Consider the following 14,636-nt stretch of genomic DNA (forward strand, 5'->3'; position numbering starts at 1 on the left):
TTTCACAAGTTTACCCAGCTCAAATTTCCGCAAGCATGAAATACTACCTAGATGTAATACACACTGCTTTTCTTAGCAAACCAGCTGTTTCTAGAAATCCCATCATAAACAGTGCATTCCTTCAACTGATAAAAAGAGAAGACAACACAGGTAGTGAATATATTGAGGATAGCATCTTCTAAATCATGGGAAGTGAAAAAGAACAGAGAATCACTGGCAAAATCAAGCATTAAACTAGGAAATTGCCTAAGATTCAGCTCCAAAACGGCCAGTGCAGATTAGACTAGGCAATGACTCTTAGAAGGATACTCTCCCACTATAGCCAACACGTAGCCAACATAGCACCCCCTGTTGTTGGGCTACAACTTGCATAATTTCTGACTATTAGCCATGCTGACTGGGGACTATGGGAGTTGGAGTCCAACAGGATCTGATAGAGAGACACTATACAGTTCTTAAGGGCACCCTCCTGTACTCTTGAGCTTTGTTTCCAAAGTATAGGAAATAAAGTGGGAGTGGCTGTATACTATAGCCAGCGTGGATTTTTCGCATTGTGCAATGTTAAATTGAAAATACCCCCCATGCCATTCTGATGCTTCCCATAAGCTGATTTCAAAACAAAACCTTACAAAACTTATAGTCTTGAACTCAGAACAACCCTCTACATATTCATGGTGATATACAAAACAGTCAGAGAGAATTGAGAGTTCAACATGTAAAAAGAGAGAGAGAAAAACCAGGCCTTTTGGACTTTTTTCTATCAGAGTACTCATAATTTGTTGAAATTAATTAAAAATCAGCAATGTTCACAGAGTACCTGTAATCCTATTACTAACTTTGCCCCATACTCTGACCTTCATCTTCTGCAGGTTAAAACTTAAAAAAAATGCCTGGCTGATTTTTAATTAATTTAACAATTTTAACACTGGAGTCAATGTAAGCATGGGCATGCTCAGTAAGAACCATCAGTGTTCTAAAAGCCAGACTCACAGCTGTTTGGCTTGGCTAATCAGGTGGCCACATCCACGCCAGACCTTTATTTCACTTTAGACAGTGTAGTTTGTGAAGGGTGCTGAGAAGAGACTCCTATTCTCCTGACAGCTCAGGTGGCCAGAGTGGTTAAACAGTCAGCCCCTCTCACTGAAGATCTGTGAGAGGAACAGGGCATCTCCTAGCAACTCTCAGCACCCTTCACCAACTACACTTCCCAGGATTCTTTGGGAGAAACCATGGCTGTCTAAAGTGAAATAAAGGCCTGGTGTGGATGTGGTAGGGACAGCTTTGGTTTAAATTTGGGTGGGAGGCTACATGTGCCTGTTGTAGAATAAAAAGGTGGGGGAAACGCTGAAAAGCAATGATACTGTTCACAATGTTTTCCTTTTGGAAAGGACAGGGGCTTCCCCTCTGCTCAGTGCCTGCCCATCGATCTATCCACCCACCCAATCTCCTCCCCTCCCTTCCTCCCCTCCTCTTTTCCTCCCTGCCCCTCCCCCAGGTCAGTTTCACCTATCCTAAGCATGACTGCACGGGAGTAAATCCCAATGAACTCAAAAAGCATGCAAATGATCAAACCTGCCTTTCCCTCCTCCTCCTATCCCCTCCCTCTCGCCCCTTCCCTCCCTCCCCTCCCCATTCCCTTCCAATCTCCTCCTCCCCCATGGTCAGTTTTAAGCATGATTGCCCGAGAATAAATCCTGTTGAACTCAATAAGCATGCAAATGATCAAACCTGCCCTCCTCTCCTCCTCTTCCCCATCACCTCCTCTTCCCTATCACCTCCCTTTTACCCCTTCCCTTCCCCCTTCCTTCACCCCTCCCCTTCCAATCCCCTCCTTCACCCCTCCTTCCGCTCCCTCCCTTCCTCCTTCCCTCTCCTTTCCCTTCCTTCTCCCCCACGGTGAGTTTTACCTATCCTAACCATGACTTCATGGTAATAAATCCCATTGAACTCAATAAGCATCCAAATGATCAAACCTGCCCTCCTCCTCCCCTCCCCCTCCTGCCTGCTCCCATCCCCCTCCTCCCCTCTGCCCTTCCTCCCCCTCCCCTCCCCATCCCCCTGTGGTCAGTTTCACCTATCCTAAGCATGATTGCAGTGGAGTAAATCATATTGAACTCAATAAGCATGCAAATGATCAATCCATTCTCAGCAAACTTGCACAGGATCCCATTTCTTACCTCCCGCATTAAAAAGCAGAGAAATTCACTAATAGGCAAAAAAGACCTTGCGGTTTAAGAATGTACCTATAGTCAACAGATATTTCTATCAAACTTTAAAAAGCAGGGAACATGGGCAGCTATAGTTAATGCACCAGGGAGCACAAGACCTGACCTCTTCTCTGAGATATTTTACTACCCTGCAAATTTGTCAAAATGCAAACACAATTTGGGTTGGTCTTTCACAGTCCAATCCACTTCCTAGGTAGCTTGGAAGAATTTGGCAACATGTGCCTCTGAGCATATGGTGAATGGTAGCAACATCTGCAATCAGCCCAAATAACAGAAAGAAAACATGTGCTGTGCTGATCTTGTTTTAGCAGGGCGGAAGCAACAATATTAAGACAGTTGATATTGTTCTGATAGTCACCTTAAATATGTTTGTTTTACTTTGCAATCTGATAAAAGTTTCCTCATTTTCTTTTGCTTTTGTTCCTGTGAATATGTGTAGTACAGCAACACTTTGGAACATTAAAAAAACTCCACAATTGTGGAATAATGGCACTTAATATTCTGCAGAATAGTTTCCAATGGACATGGGGAGTGTCCCTGTTTGCACAAGATAAAACAGTGGGAGGTGAAATATATTCGAACAAAATTCTAGGTGTGCTCAGGGTTTTTAATTGACCATGCCCACCTTCCTTAAGTGGAGTAGTTTAAGCATAGCAGGCTGAATACATGCATCTTGGGCAGGCCAAGTTTGTTTTTTTCCAACAGCTAGAGTCATTGCTTAAGTAGCACCATATTGCAATGAGTCTGATTTTACATCAAAGTGCAGTTTCAGATTCCACTGTTAATGCACCCAAAACAGAAATAGAACATAACCTCCAATTTGAAACACAAAAGGCTGTCTTCACCATCATATGACATTGACCAATAAAAAGGCTTTGAAATTAATGAAAATAAATTTGACACAGATTTCTAGGATGAATGATGTTGTTGTTGTTATGTGCCTTCAAGTCGAGTATGACTTATGGCAACCCTATGAATCAGCGACCTCCAATAGCATCTGTCATGAACCACCCTGTTCAGATCTTGTACATTCAGGTCTGCGGCTTCCTGTACAGAATCAATCCATCTCTTGTTTGGCCTTCCTCTTTTTCTACTCCCTTCTGGTTTTCCCAGCATTATTATCTTTTCTAGTGAATCATGTCTTCTCATTATGTGTCCAAAGTATGAATGAATGAAAGGATGAATGATGAGGGAAATATAATTTTCTAGGTTAGATTCTCTGTAGAAACAGTAGCAACACAGAAAAGAAGCAAAGTAAGAAGAACACCAACAAACATACAAAAATATAATTCTCCATCTTTGGAGATGGCAGGTGTTGCCATCACTCACCATATGCTCAGAGGTACATGTTACCAAATTCTTGCAAACTACACAGGAAGTGGATTGGACTGTGAAAGACCAACCCAAAATGTGTTTGCAGTTTTACAAATTTGTAGGGCAGTCCAATATCTCAGAGAGGAGGTCAGGTCTCCTGCTCCCCTGGTGCATTCACTATAGCTGCCCACTTTCCCTGCTTTTTAAAGTTTGATAGAAATATCTGTTGACTATAGGTACGTTCTTAAACCGCAAGGTTTTTTTTGCCTATTAATGAATATTCTCAATAGTTGAGTGGGACACAGAAGCCAAAATTGGTTAATGCAACACAAACTGTGTCTGATGGGTATACACACTGAAGGTAAGAGTTAAACAGATCAATCAGTAATGATCTTAAAATAACAAAGATTTAGAGAAAACATAAAAACAGCAAGGTGCACACATGTTAGGCATGGAGGAGCAGAGGGAGTGTCATTAAGGCAAGGAAAACAAGCAATAATTGTGCTTCACCACTTGCAGAAGAAACTCTGGCTGATCACACCTTGTACATATATGATTGTGGGGTATATAGATTTTGTGAAGTTCTAAGCAGTATAAAATGACTAAGAGTAAAAAGAAAGACAGAAGAATCTCCACTGAGAAATACACTCTTCTTTCTCGGAACACACACAGACAGAGAGAGAGAGAAAGAGAGAGAGCGCCAGACACACAGCAAGTAATATAGGACATGATTAGGCCACTCAGCACTATAGGAACAAGGGTGGCACACGCTGCACAAACACAGAGCTGTGATACCTGATATGAGGCTGTGGGCAGGTCAAAAGAGGAATGGTGAAAGGCTATCAGGGGGGTGAGAAAGATGCTGAAGAGGAAAGACAGAAGAAGACTAAGTGCTTTAAGACATCATGGCCAATCCCCTGCCCCTCATCAGTTACATAGGGGCCTGCACCAAATGCAAGCATTATCAGGCTCCTCTCCCTTCCCCTGATCTTCCCTGCAGTGCACAGGCACATCTGTCTATCATAATGCCATTCATGCTTACTGAACTACAGTGACCATAGAGGGTACTGGGGTGTGAATTGGAGGCTGTCATCTTATATCATTCTGATGAGAAGAGAAGGGATGTAGCTTTGTCACCAGCTCTGATGAGAAGCCATGCTCCTCCCTCCACCAACTGTCACCTGTCATTGGGCTGCAGCAGAGGAGGGAAGAAAAGGGATGCAGGGCCACTCCAACAACTGAGAGAACAGCAACTTCTGGCACCACCTTTCCTTGAACATTTCACCCCAGATGGTCGTAGAAGAAATTGTGACCAAGAATTTGTCTTATTTCCTCTCCCTCCTAATCCATTTTCCTTTTGTGTCATGTCTTTTTAAATTTAAACCTGAGGGCAGGATCTGTCTTGTTTGTAGTGACCACACTCTTAAGAGCCCTTTTTGGCTGAAGAGTGAGATAAAAATTCTTTAAATTAATAAACAGTTCCTTTGGGCAACAGATGAAGCTAGAAGCTTTACACATTTCTGTGTCTCAACACAAAAGTTCCAAATAAACAATATTGCCAGTTAACCTATATGAACTACGTCAGTGGTCTCCCAATAGTGTGAGGTAAAGGACCATCTTTTTTAGGGAAACTACTATTAATGGCAACAAGGCAAATTAATTAGGCTTATTTATTGCAAATTGATGTTTGCAACTTAACAAAGATATCTCAAGTTTTAAAAGCAGCTCTTACCTCCTTATAGCATAGCTGATTATACATGGCTGGCTTGGGAACAGTTTCGATCTTCACCTCTTGGGTAGATGTTCGGTAAGAGGGGTTACTGTAGGTAAGGTTGCCCAGGTTAGGGTCTGTGAACTTGGACTTCTTGTGTCTGCAGGAATAATGCAGTTGACAAAGAGATGGGGAGCCTCAATAATCACAATCAGAGGTTCAACAGCTAAAGCCTCACTCTAGATTACAAAGAAAACAAACGATCTTATATATTTTCCTTACTTAAACTGTAACAAAGTCTGTTACATCAGATACGAAACATCTCTCTAGTTGCTAAAAGCTGATGGTGGCACTGGTCTTTTCTTTCTGTTATATGCAGACCTCAACACCAGCCATTCAAAGAGTGGTGTTAAATAAGCCATCTCTAAAATTACCCAATCTGAGGTATTTATAGACAGAGAAATTTGCCAGTCATTTGCACATGCTAACAAATATGCCTTATGATATAAACTAACATTTGGAAAATTAAAACCACCTTCTGATACTGGCAGTTGCATTCTCTTAAGTGAAAAATGAGGTGGAGAATTATCCCAAATAAATCTCCTCAGTATCCCATTAACAATTTTAAATTGTAGTTGGGGAATATGTAATGAAATACCACAAAGTATACATATTATCCATGGCTGAATATTCAAGTGTATTAACCTTACCCCAAATACTAAATTTAAGTAATGCCCATCTATCCAAATCAGTCACTAGCATACCAATGTGAGGCAGCAAAGGTCTCTTTTCATGTATGCCAGTGAGAAAATCAGGGGCAATTCCACTGACAAGCAACATCACATCCACACAAAATATTTGTTGCATCACCCTCATGCAATCAGTTTTCCAGAGATAAATGGGAAAGAAAAAGCTGCCCACAACATTAAGCAAAAATTGTAACTTGGGAATATCAGCACCTTATCCTCTCTTGTTTATGGTTATAACTTTGCTTCTTGCTCCAGTTAGTCAACAAGAAAGCCACCATCATGCCTGCTGCTGTTGCAGACTAAGGGTGGTATTCAATGCAAGCCCTACTTAGAGTAGACCCACTGAGGTTTATAGACATAACTAACTTCAGTTCATTAATTGTAATGGGTTTACTCTGAGTAGGACTTAGTTGAATACAACCTTAACGTGGCTACTTCCCCTGGCATTTAATCCAATGAATCACTTTTAACTACAGCAAGGAAGGCCTGGTTTGAGAGATGAATTAAGGAGGACAGAGAAACGAGGGTGAAGAAATTACCTGTATATAATCACAGCACCAAATAGCAGCAGAATGATCAATATACTGAGAAGGCCACCAATAATGTAACTGACATGCAGTCCTCCTAAAAGAGGCCAAAAGGTTAGCTAAAGGATGACACTCTCATGCCACAGAGAAATACTCACCTTTGTAAAAATATGCATATGCATGTTTGCAAGTAATATGTTAGAACAAAACATGTCAGAGATTCAAATAATGCATGAATAAATATATTACAGTTAAGACAGTATTTTGGCACATATTTTCTATTATGATTCTGATACATAATAATAAATGGCATCCACTGACTGAGCAATGAGTGTCTTATCTGATATGTTTCTCTCCACAGAAGTTTGTAAAAGGTCAGTTCATTTATTAACATAGTTCACAATATTCTATTATTATTTATTAAATTTCTATCCTGCCCTCCCTCCCAGAAGCAACCCAGGATGACAAGCAAGGAACAAAACTCTAAAGCCATCTTAAAACATCTTTTTAAAAAAAGCTTTAAAAACATCTTAAAAAGTGGGATAAGGTCTCAACTTAAAAGGCTTGTCGGAAGAGGAAGGTCTTCAGTAGGCGCAGAAAAGATAAGAGATGGTGCCTGCCTAATATTTTAGGGGAGGGAATTCCAAAGGGTAGGTGCCACAATATTAAAGATCTGCTTCCTATGTTGTGCGGAGGGACCTCCTGATAAGATGGTATCTGCAGGAAGCCCGCACCTGCAGAGCACAGTAATCAACTGGGTATATAAGGTGTAACACAATCTTTCAGGTATTCTATGCAGACAGTCATACTTCTGTTCTCAACAAATTGCCCAAAAGAATTTTATATATTTAAGACATAAAGTATCAGATAACCCAGGAAAATAATTGAAGGGTTTAATGGCATACTGTACTCTCTTATGTCCTTAATCCGTTCTAACACGATTTCTCCAATATATATAAGCTTACTTTATTAAAAGTCCACATATGTGCAGGAAATCTGCATTGGCATAATTATATCTCAAGTATTTCCAGTCATTTTACTAATTCTAGATGGAGTGCCATACCAGTGACAAAATAATTTGCGGGAAGTTCTCTGTGGAATGAATTGGCCCTTCCTTATAACCACAGCAAATATGAAATTCCAGTTATCTTTGAACTTCTAATCTGTAAACTCAATCTCTGTACATTTTAGATTGGGGCTGGTGAGCCTATGATCCAGAGCAGGCCCACCTGAAGTGGACTGCCAGTTCCTGGCAAAATTGGCAGTTGCTCTTCCTCTTGCAAAGGCACCTATCCTCCCTCTCACATGCCACAATTACTTCCTATTTCCTGAGTGCTCCAAAGTCCTAGCAATAGTGGTGTACATGAGGGGGGGGAGAGGCACCTTTGAAAAGTAAACTGTGAAGGCTTTCCTCTCCATGACAGTGTGTACTTGGAAGAGAGGTTCCTCAGCTTCCAGCTCAGTGCTGTGATGGGGAGATAAAAATAAGTGATTCTGCTCTTCAGTGATCACTCTCTGAAGAGCAGATGCAGCCATTTTCCTTCCACTCTCTGTTCTTCAGAGAGTGATCTGCATGCCTCTCTAAATGTGCATGTGTGACTAGCTACCTGTCTGAGAGAAACAGAAAGAGTGTATGTGTGTGACTGCTGCCTACCTACATGTCTCCCTGCATTTGTGTGTCTCTGAATGTCTGTGTGTCCATGCACAAACTTTGGCCATGCCCATCACTGGCTGCAGCCCTCTGACACTGGCCAACAGTGAATGCAACCCTGGGCCTAAAAGGATTAGCCATTGGTGTTTTAGATTAAAAAAACCCTTTGCAAGCAATGGGAGGTATCAGAATCTGTTCAAATTTTGTCAAATTCCTTGTCAGATCAACATTTCCATGCTAACTCACAATTTGTAAATATTGGGGTGGAAATTGCCTGAATCTGCATTACACATCATATTTTACACCATTTTATGCAGAGTCTACTATTTGCAAAAAGGCCATGAATCTTGCCACTCAACAAGGGATGTTTATGCAATGCCCTGCATTTCATTCTTAGGACATTATATCACTAAACAAACTTGTTGAAACAAAACTGAATTTGATTTAAGTTTTTGTACAGAATTACAAGTGGTAAAGTCAGAAAAGGGAACAAAAATGGGCAATATTTTAATTTTTACTGTGGCAATTCTTTTGTTCCAAGAATGTTTTCCTTTTGTCCATCTCTTTAACTCTTGATGTGTTTTGTCAGCTAAAGGAGCCAAATGCTCTTTTGTTAGTATAAATCTTGTATAATTCTTTGGATAATAAAATCCACAAATATCTAAAACTCCTTAGAACCACTTATTATTCCAATCTACTTTAGCTATATCATCTAAATTAATTCCCTAGAACTCTTCTTCATTAATGTTATAATTCAATTAAAATTAATTTAAGTTCTATTATTAAAATTAATTTAGTCCATTATATTTTCCTAAATATTGCTCCAAGACCTGTAATCAGGAAGAGACTGATCTGAATTTCTGTACTGCTTTTACAGTTTATTGCTGTAACATCACCCTGATATTTCAGGGGACAGTGGTAAAATACTTTTATAAATAAAATTTATCACCAAAATATAATCCACACAGAATGAGGGTTGATGTACAAAGAATAAATTATACAGTATTTGGAGTCATAATAAAAGTGATGTGATTGTTTCACTGTACACCAAGTTCTCCTTACCACAAGGCAAGATTTACTGTGTCACTGCAACATTGCAGAAGGCACAGTGGTGCTGCAAACCTGACATAGGTTAAGTTGGGCAACCACACAATGACTTTGCCATGAGCCAAAATAAGCCTGCATACATTTAAGCCGTATTCCTGGCTTGGTAACATTAGAGTTGTTAATTGCTCTTGTTTCTGAGTCTCCAGTAATGCACACAAAAAGATTTGGGATAGCCTGGGACATAGAATAGTAACAAAGAACTCACCAGTGATTGCTGGCACAGCTTTGCTTGCTCGGCTGCACAAGTCTTGGCCAACCTTTTTATCAGAGCAGCTGTACGGCACAAAAAAAAAAGTAGAAAAGTTCTACTTCAATACAGCCAGGCATCCTATGACACACCAAACCAAACAGAGTTGAACTGAAGAAGACTGACTGGACATGAATTATGACAATACCTCTTTTCCTATCCAAATGTAATCTGCATCAGCCTTCTCCAACATGGTGCCCTCCAGATATTATTTTTATTTATTTATTGAAAAAATTTATATCCCGCTCTATTTTCAAAGAACTCAAAGCGGCAAACAAAGCAATCAAATACAAGAGTTAAAATTAACATACTAAAAACAGTATTAACCTAAACATAATCAGCATAAAAACCTATCAGAGTTAAAAAACATTTTATACATCACTTAAATTAAACGCTTGACGAAATAAAAATGTCTTAACCTGGCGTCGAAAAACTAAAAGAGAGGAGGACAGCCGCACTTCAACTGGTAAAGAATTCCAGAGTATGGGAGCAATCACAGAAAAAGCCCTTGTTCTGCAACTTCAATCTTCCCCCACCGTTGGCCATGTTGACTAGGGCTGATGGGAATTGCAGCCCAACTACATCTGGAGGGCACCAGTTTGGGGAAGGTTGGTCTAGATAGACAACTTTTTTTGAACATCATTTAATATATTTCTGGAAATGCAGCAAGCTTGTCTCACTAGGAGGAAAAGAGAATGCAGTAGCTAAATGGTGCACATGAACAGAATAGCTCTTCATCCTAGTTAGGTGATGCCAAAACTTCCCTTTGTGGTATCTGGAACGGGGCAATTTCTTTCCTTCTTGCTAGGAGAGGGGAGTCAATTAGGGAAGGAGGACTGTGCACCACCTTTTCTCACACTCATCTTTTAAAGCAACAAAGACACTCACTTTCCTTCTGTTGCTTCCAAGGATACTTGGGGTTTGGTTGTTGAAGAGCCAGATCTACCGGCAGGAGTCTGACTCTTTTTGCTTGCACGTGTGGTCTCAGGAATCGGAGGCCCCATCCCAGGAACTATACAGAACACAAAGAGAAAGGGAAATAGCGCCCGAGGCAGGGGAGATAATTATGCCCAACACAGTTTTCACAAACAGAGAAATTGCAGTCTGTTATCCCAGATTCGGCAGGACGCAATAAGATTCCTTTTGTGGTTTAACAGTGTTCTGCTCGTAAGAAAACAAAAACTGCAACGTAGGTAGAGGTGGCTTACTAGACTTGTACATTGGAGTGCTCCTATTTTGTTAATTCCAAACCATCCCTAAGTATTATATGCACACACATTGTTAAAGATACTACACACAAATGAAATACAACAAACTGCTTTGAACTGTATTCTCCTGACACCTACCCAGAATGTTAAAATATGCATCTGGGACAACCTGGAGAATGGAAGGGAGTTTCAAAGAGAATTTGAAAATGTACCAAGAACAAAGGCCAAAGAAGACAGAATAATGCTTTGACAAGAAGATGTTCTGCAGCATAGGTTGTTCTATTATCTGAAGCTGGCTTGTTTAGGTGCACAGAGCAGCTCCACACAAAAAAGAGCAGCTCCACAAAAGCATCCATAAAGCAGGAGAAAAAATTGCTATATATGCTATATATATGCTGTAAACCACTTCAGCTTGGGGGCGGTATATAAATGTAATAAATAAATATACAACCTAAACAACTTACCATTGGAACAAGGCCGTCCATCTGCTTCATCTGGACATACACAAACAAAATCGGACACCCTGGCAAAGCAGAGGTGGGTACAGCCTCCATTATTCACTCCACAAGCATTTGTGCCTAAAAGATACAGACAGCATGTTTGACTCAGAGTATCATCTTCTTTCTCTATCTGCATGAGCTTCACATTCTTTTCAGCAAGCTACAGAGGGCTGATTGTCAAGCATAATGGTTCTGACCAAAGGCTGTCACCCAAGGATTATTGTATTTATTGAAAAGCATCTCTAAATAGCTTTAAAAATCTAAGTAGTATAATGAAAGTAACATAAAAAGTATCACAAAATGCCCATTTTCGACATTCTGTAGGGTTGCAGCAACCCTGGCGACCAATCAAGGGACTAGAATGCACTCAGACACCATTGATGCTCCCGGGGGAGGGGGGGTCCAGACTGTGAGCTTTCATTTTTTAAAAAGTAAATCTCTAGGCCTCCTACATAGAAAGTTATGGAGCAAAATATACAGGAACCCTTTCTAAGCGATTTCTGTAAATGAGACATCCTGGCTGCTCATGCCTGTCAGTATTTTTAGGTAATGAATGAAGTCAGAGCTGTGATTGATGTGTGTTATTTGGATACCAGGCAATAAGAAGCCATGGGGTCCTAAAAATGTGCTGCTTTCCTCCCCTTTAGTGTACTTTCTTATTTCTGTCTTATTTTACCGGGAATCTCGGTAATGCACCCTTCCTTTTCCCCTAGCAACCAGGATACATCTTTCCTGTAGCTGGTTCCTTGAAGTTATTTTCTGCAAATACTACTACACATGAATGAGGGTGGATGTTAAAAGAATTCCCTCTCCCCTCAAAAGGCAAATGTGAAAATTTTGCAAAGAGGCTCAGGCATGTCTCCTACTGTGCAGGAGCACAGACATCTCAGGTGTCAAAGGCTAAGGTAAAGAGGCGAGTCTTCAGCATTCACTGAAAATTGTTAGTGAAGTTGACAGATGCTCCTCTGTGGGGAAGGAGTTCCACAACTTAGAGGCTGTGTCAGGCCCCCAGGCAGGCAGCTGCAGGCCTGTCTCTGCATTTTCCTCTGTAAGCAGGTACAAGTCATTATTCAGTCACTGGAGTGGAGCAAAGGAAAGAGAGTTTTGATGTGATCCATCAGCCCAGCCCTTGCAGCACAGGGGTTTACTCAGGAGTCTTCTCCTTTAAAAGCAGACTGGAAGGCCAGTGAAAGGCTCTCCCTCCAGGGACACTGCAGGGGATGAAGTGTATGAAGAGGCAACTGCCCAGGAAGGTAGAGTGTGTAGCTGTTCCCCTCAGCTTGCCACTACACCTCCCCCTTCTTCACTTGTGGGGATGCCGGGGAAAGAAAGGGAAGAGAAACAGACAGGATCTCTAGTCTCTCTGAGAGCAGGCAGAGGGTGAGGAGAGTTGCTGCCCACAAGACACAAGGAAGAAGCATGGCCACAAGATAGGCAGAGGTTGGTGCCCACAAGACAACTGGAAGGCAAGTAAAGGGGCAGTAACTGCTAGGCTGGGCTGTAGGAGCTCTCTGTCTTAAAGGGAGCCACAGCTTACAGACTCTCTGAGGCTGAATGAGCACAGCAGAGGAAGACCCCGTGAGGTGAACGGGGCTCCAGGAATCTCTATGGTCTGGACCTTAAACTGTAATGCATGGACAATAAAGGAGCACTTGTAGAAGGCAACTGGAGTTTTGTGTTCTTTGGTGGGAAACGGAATGGACCTGAGGTGTTTCAATGTGCCCCTTCCCCCAGAACCCATCACAGGTGGCCACAGAGAATGCCCTCTCCTGAGCCACCACCTTCTGGGCTTCTGAAGGCAGCAAAGCGACAAAAAGAGACACACACCCCTCTGCTGATCTTAACACCTGAGAGGGACTGTAGGGAAGGAGGCAGTCTTTCAGATACTTGGGGCCTAAGTCATTCAGGGCTTCACAAACTAATGTGAGCACCTTGAATTGGGCAAGAAAGGCACATCTGAAGATGTGGGAGAGAGGAGGGAAAAGGACTGAACAGTGATTCTCTGTATTGCAAGTTTTGCAGGAAGCATTTAGAATATGTGCCACCCATGCACCATGCACCATACAGTGCAGAAACTGATTGTTGCATATACCTGTCTGCCTTTGAGGAGAGACTACAATGATATCCATAAGTCCTTCAACATTGGCTAATACGGTCTCCTTATTCCGACCAGAGTATTTATCCACTCGCTGGATAGATTTAGTTTTCCAGTCGGTCCAATAGAGCCACCTGTCCTGCTGCTCAGAAACAAACGAACAAAACAAACAGTCATAGGATTAGGAAAACACAACAGTAATATAGGAGTGTTTAGGCAAGCTTTTCTTACTTGTTTTTAATTGTTTTATTGATAATTTTAATGTTTTTTGTAAACCGCTTAGAGGTCTTTACATTCAAGCAGTAGATAAATTTTGTTAAATAAATAAAAAAATGTTATAGAAACTTGTTCATACAAGTCCAAGCTAAACCTTTTCTCCTGTTTATGGCAGAAGAATGAGAAAACAACATACCAAATTTCCCTAGCATCCACAATTAAAACATACTATTTCCTTGAGAGCTCAACTATCTAGTGACATTACAGCATTCACCACCAAGATCCTTTTCACCTGTGTCAAGGCAAAGGGATGCGACACTTGGCTGACCAGCACCTGACGCAACTTCCCATTGAGATCAGCACTCTCTATGCGGTCTAGATGAGCATCTACCCAATAAATCCTAGAAGAACAGAAAGTATGGTAATTGAAACCAGCTACCACCATAACTTCCCACCCCAAGAAAACTATTCTCCCTCCTTCCTGCAATTATGTGTTGGTGTAGTGCAACAGTTCTAGCTGCCCTAAAAACAGAAAATGCTTTTGAATACTATCATGAGAATGCCAACTACAAAGTCAGGAAATGGGGCTATGCTATACTGACCTCCTGGTGTCATAATCTAAGGTCAGCCCATTGGGCCAACCTAAGTCAGTATTGATCAATATCTTGCGCTCAGAACCATCCAAGTTTGCACGTTCAATTTTAGCAACTTGCCCCCAGTCTGTCCAGAAGAGGTATCTGAAGGAAAAGAAACCAATCACAGGATGATGCACAAAGAAACACATACACACACACTCCAAAGAGTGCTTCAGCACCAAGACAGTTTTTTTCTGCAGATGGAGAGAGAAGCTGTCCCTTCTGAAACTTTTTGCCACTGTTCTTTGCAGAGCCCCTTCTTGGCAATACAGTTTACAATCCCTGCTAAAGCAATCTCCTGGCTATGGGAGCTGGTGTCTAATTCTTAAAAACACAGCTTCTTCTAGCCAGTTGATCAGCTGCAGCTCTTCATCAAGGCCAATAAATCATCTGGCTCTAAGTGTCAGATGGCAGTCTCACCACTCCTTGAGCTAGCAATGCCCACCTC

At 41.4% G+C, this 14,636-nt stretch overlaps 1 protein-coding gene across 7 annotated transcripts in view; it reads right to left on the minus strand.

Moving 5' to 3' along the window:
* The window catches only part of LRP4 (LDL receptor related protein 4), a 157,321-nt gene that overhangs the window by 2,715 nt on the left and 139,970 nt on the right, over positions 1-14,636 (minus strand). For 6 of the 7 annotated variants that reach the window (XM_061610921.1, XM_061610917.1, XM_061610916.1 and 3 more), the window contains 8 exons: positions 14,156-14,290; positions 13,846-13,954; positions 13,335-13,479; positions 11,207-11,320; positions 10,423-10,546; positions 9,493-9,560; positions 6,542-6,626; positions 5,275-5,413 (listed from right to left, as the gene is read on the minus strand). In XM_061610921.1, the coding sequence (XP_061466905.1) occupies positions 5,275-5,413; positions 6,542-6,626; positions 9,493-9,560; positions 10,423-10,546; positions 11,207-11,320; positions 13,335-13,479; positions 13,846-13,954; positions 14,156-14,290 (919 nt within the window). Of the gene's footprint in view, positions 1-4,337; positions 4,405-5,274; positions 5,414-6,541; positions 6,627-9,492; positions 9,561-10,422; positions 10,547-11,206; positions 11,321-13,334; positions 13,480-13,845; positions 13,955-14,155; positions 14,291-14,636 lie in introns of all 7 variants that reach the window. The other variant, XM_061610922.1, reaches the window with a different exon arrangement.

This window comes from Rhineura floridana, chromosome 2 (assembly GCF_030035675.1).
Source record: "Rhineura floridana isolate rRhiFlo1 chromosome 2, rRhiFlo1.hap2, whole genome shotgun sequence".
Classification (NCBI taxonomy): Eukaryota; Metazoa; Chordata; class Lepidosauria; order Squamata; family Rhineuridae; genus Rhineura; species Rhineura floridana.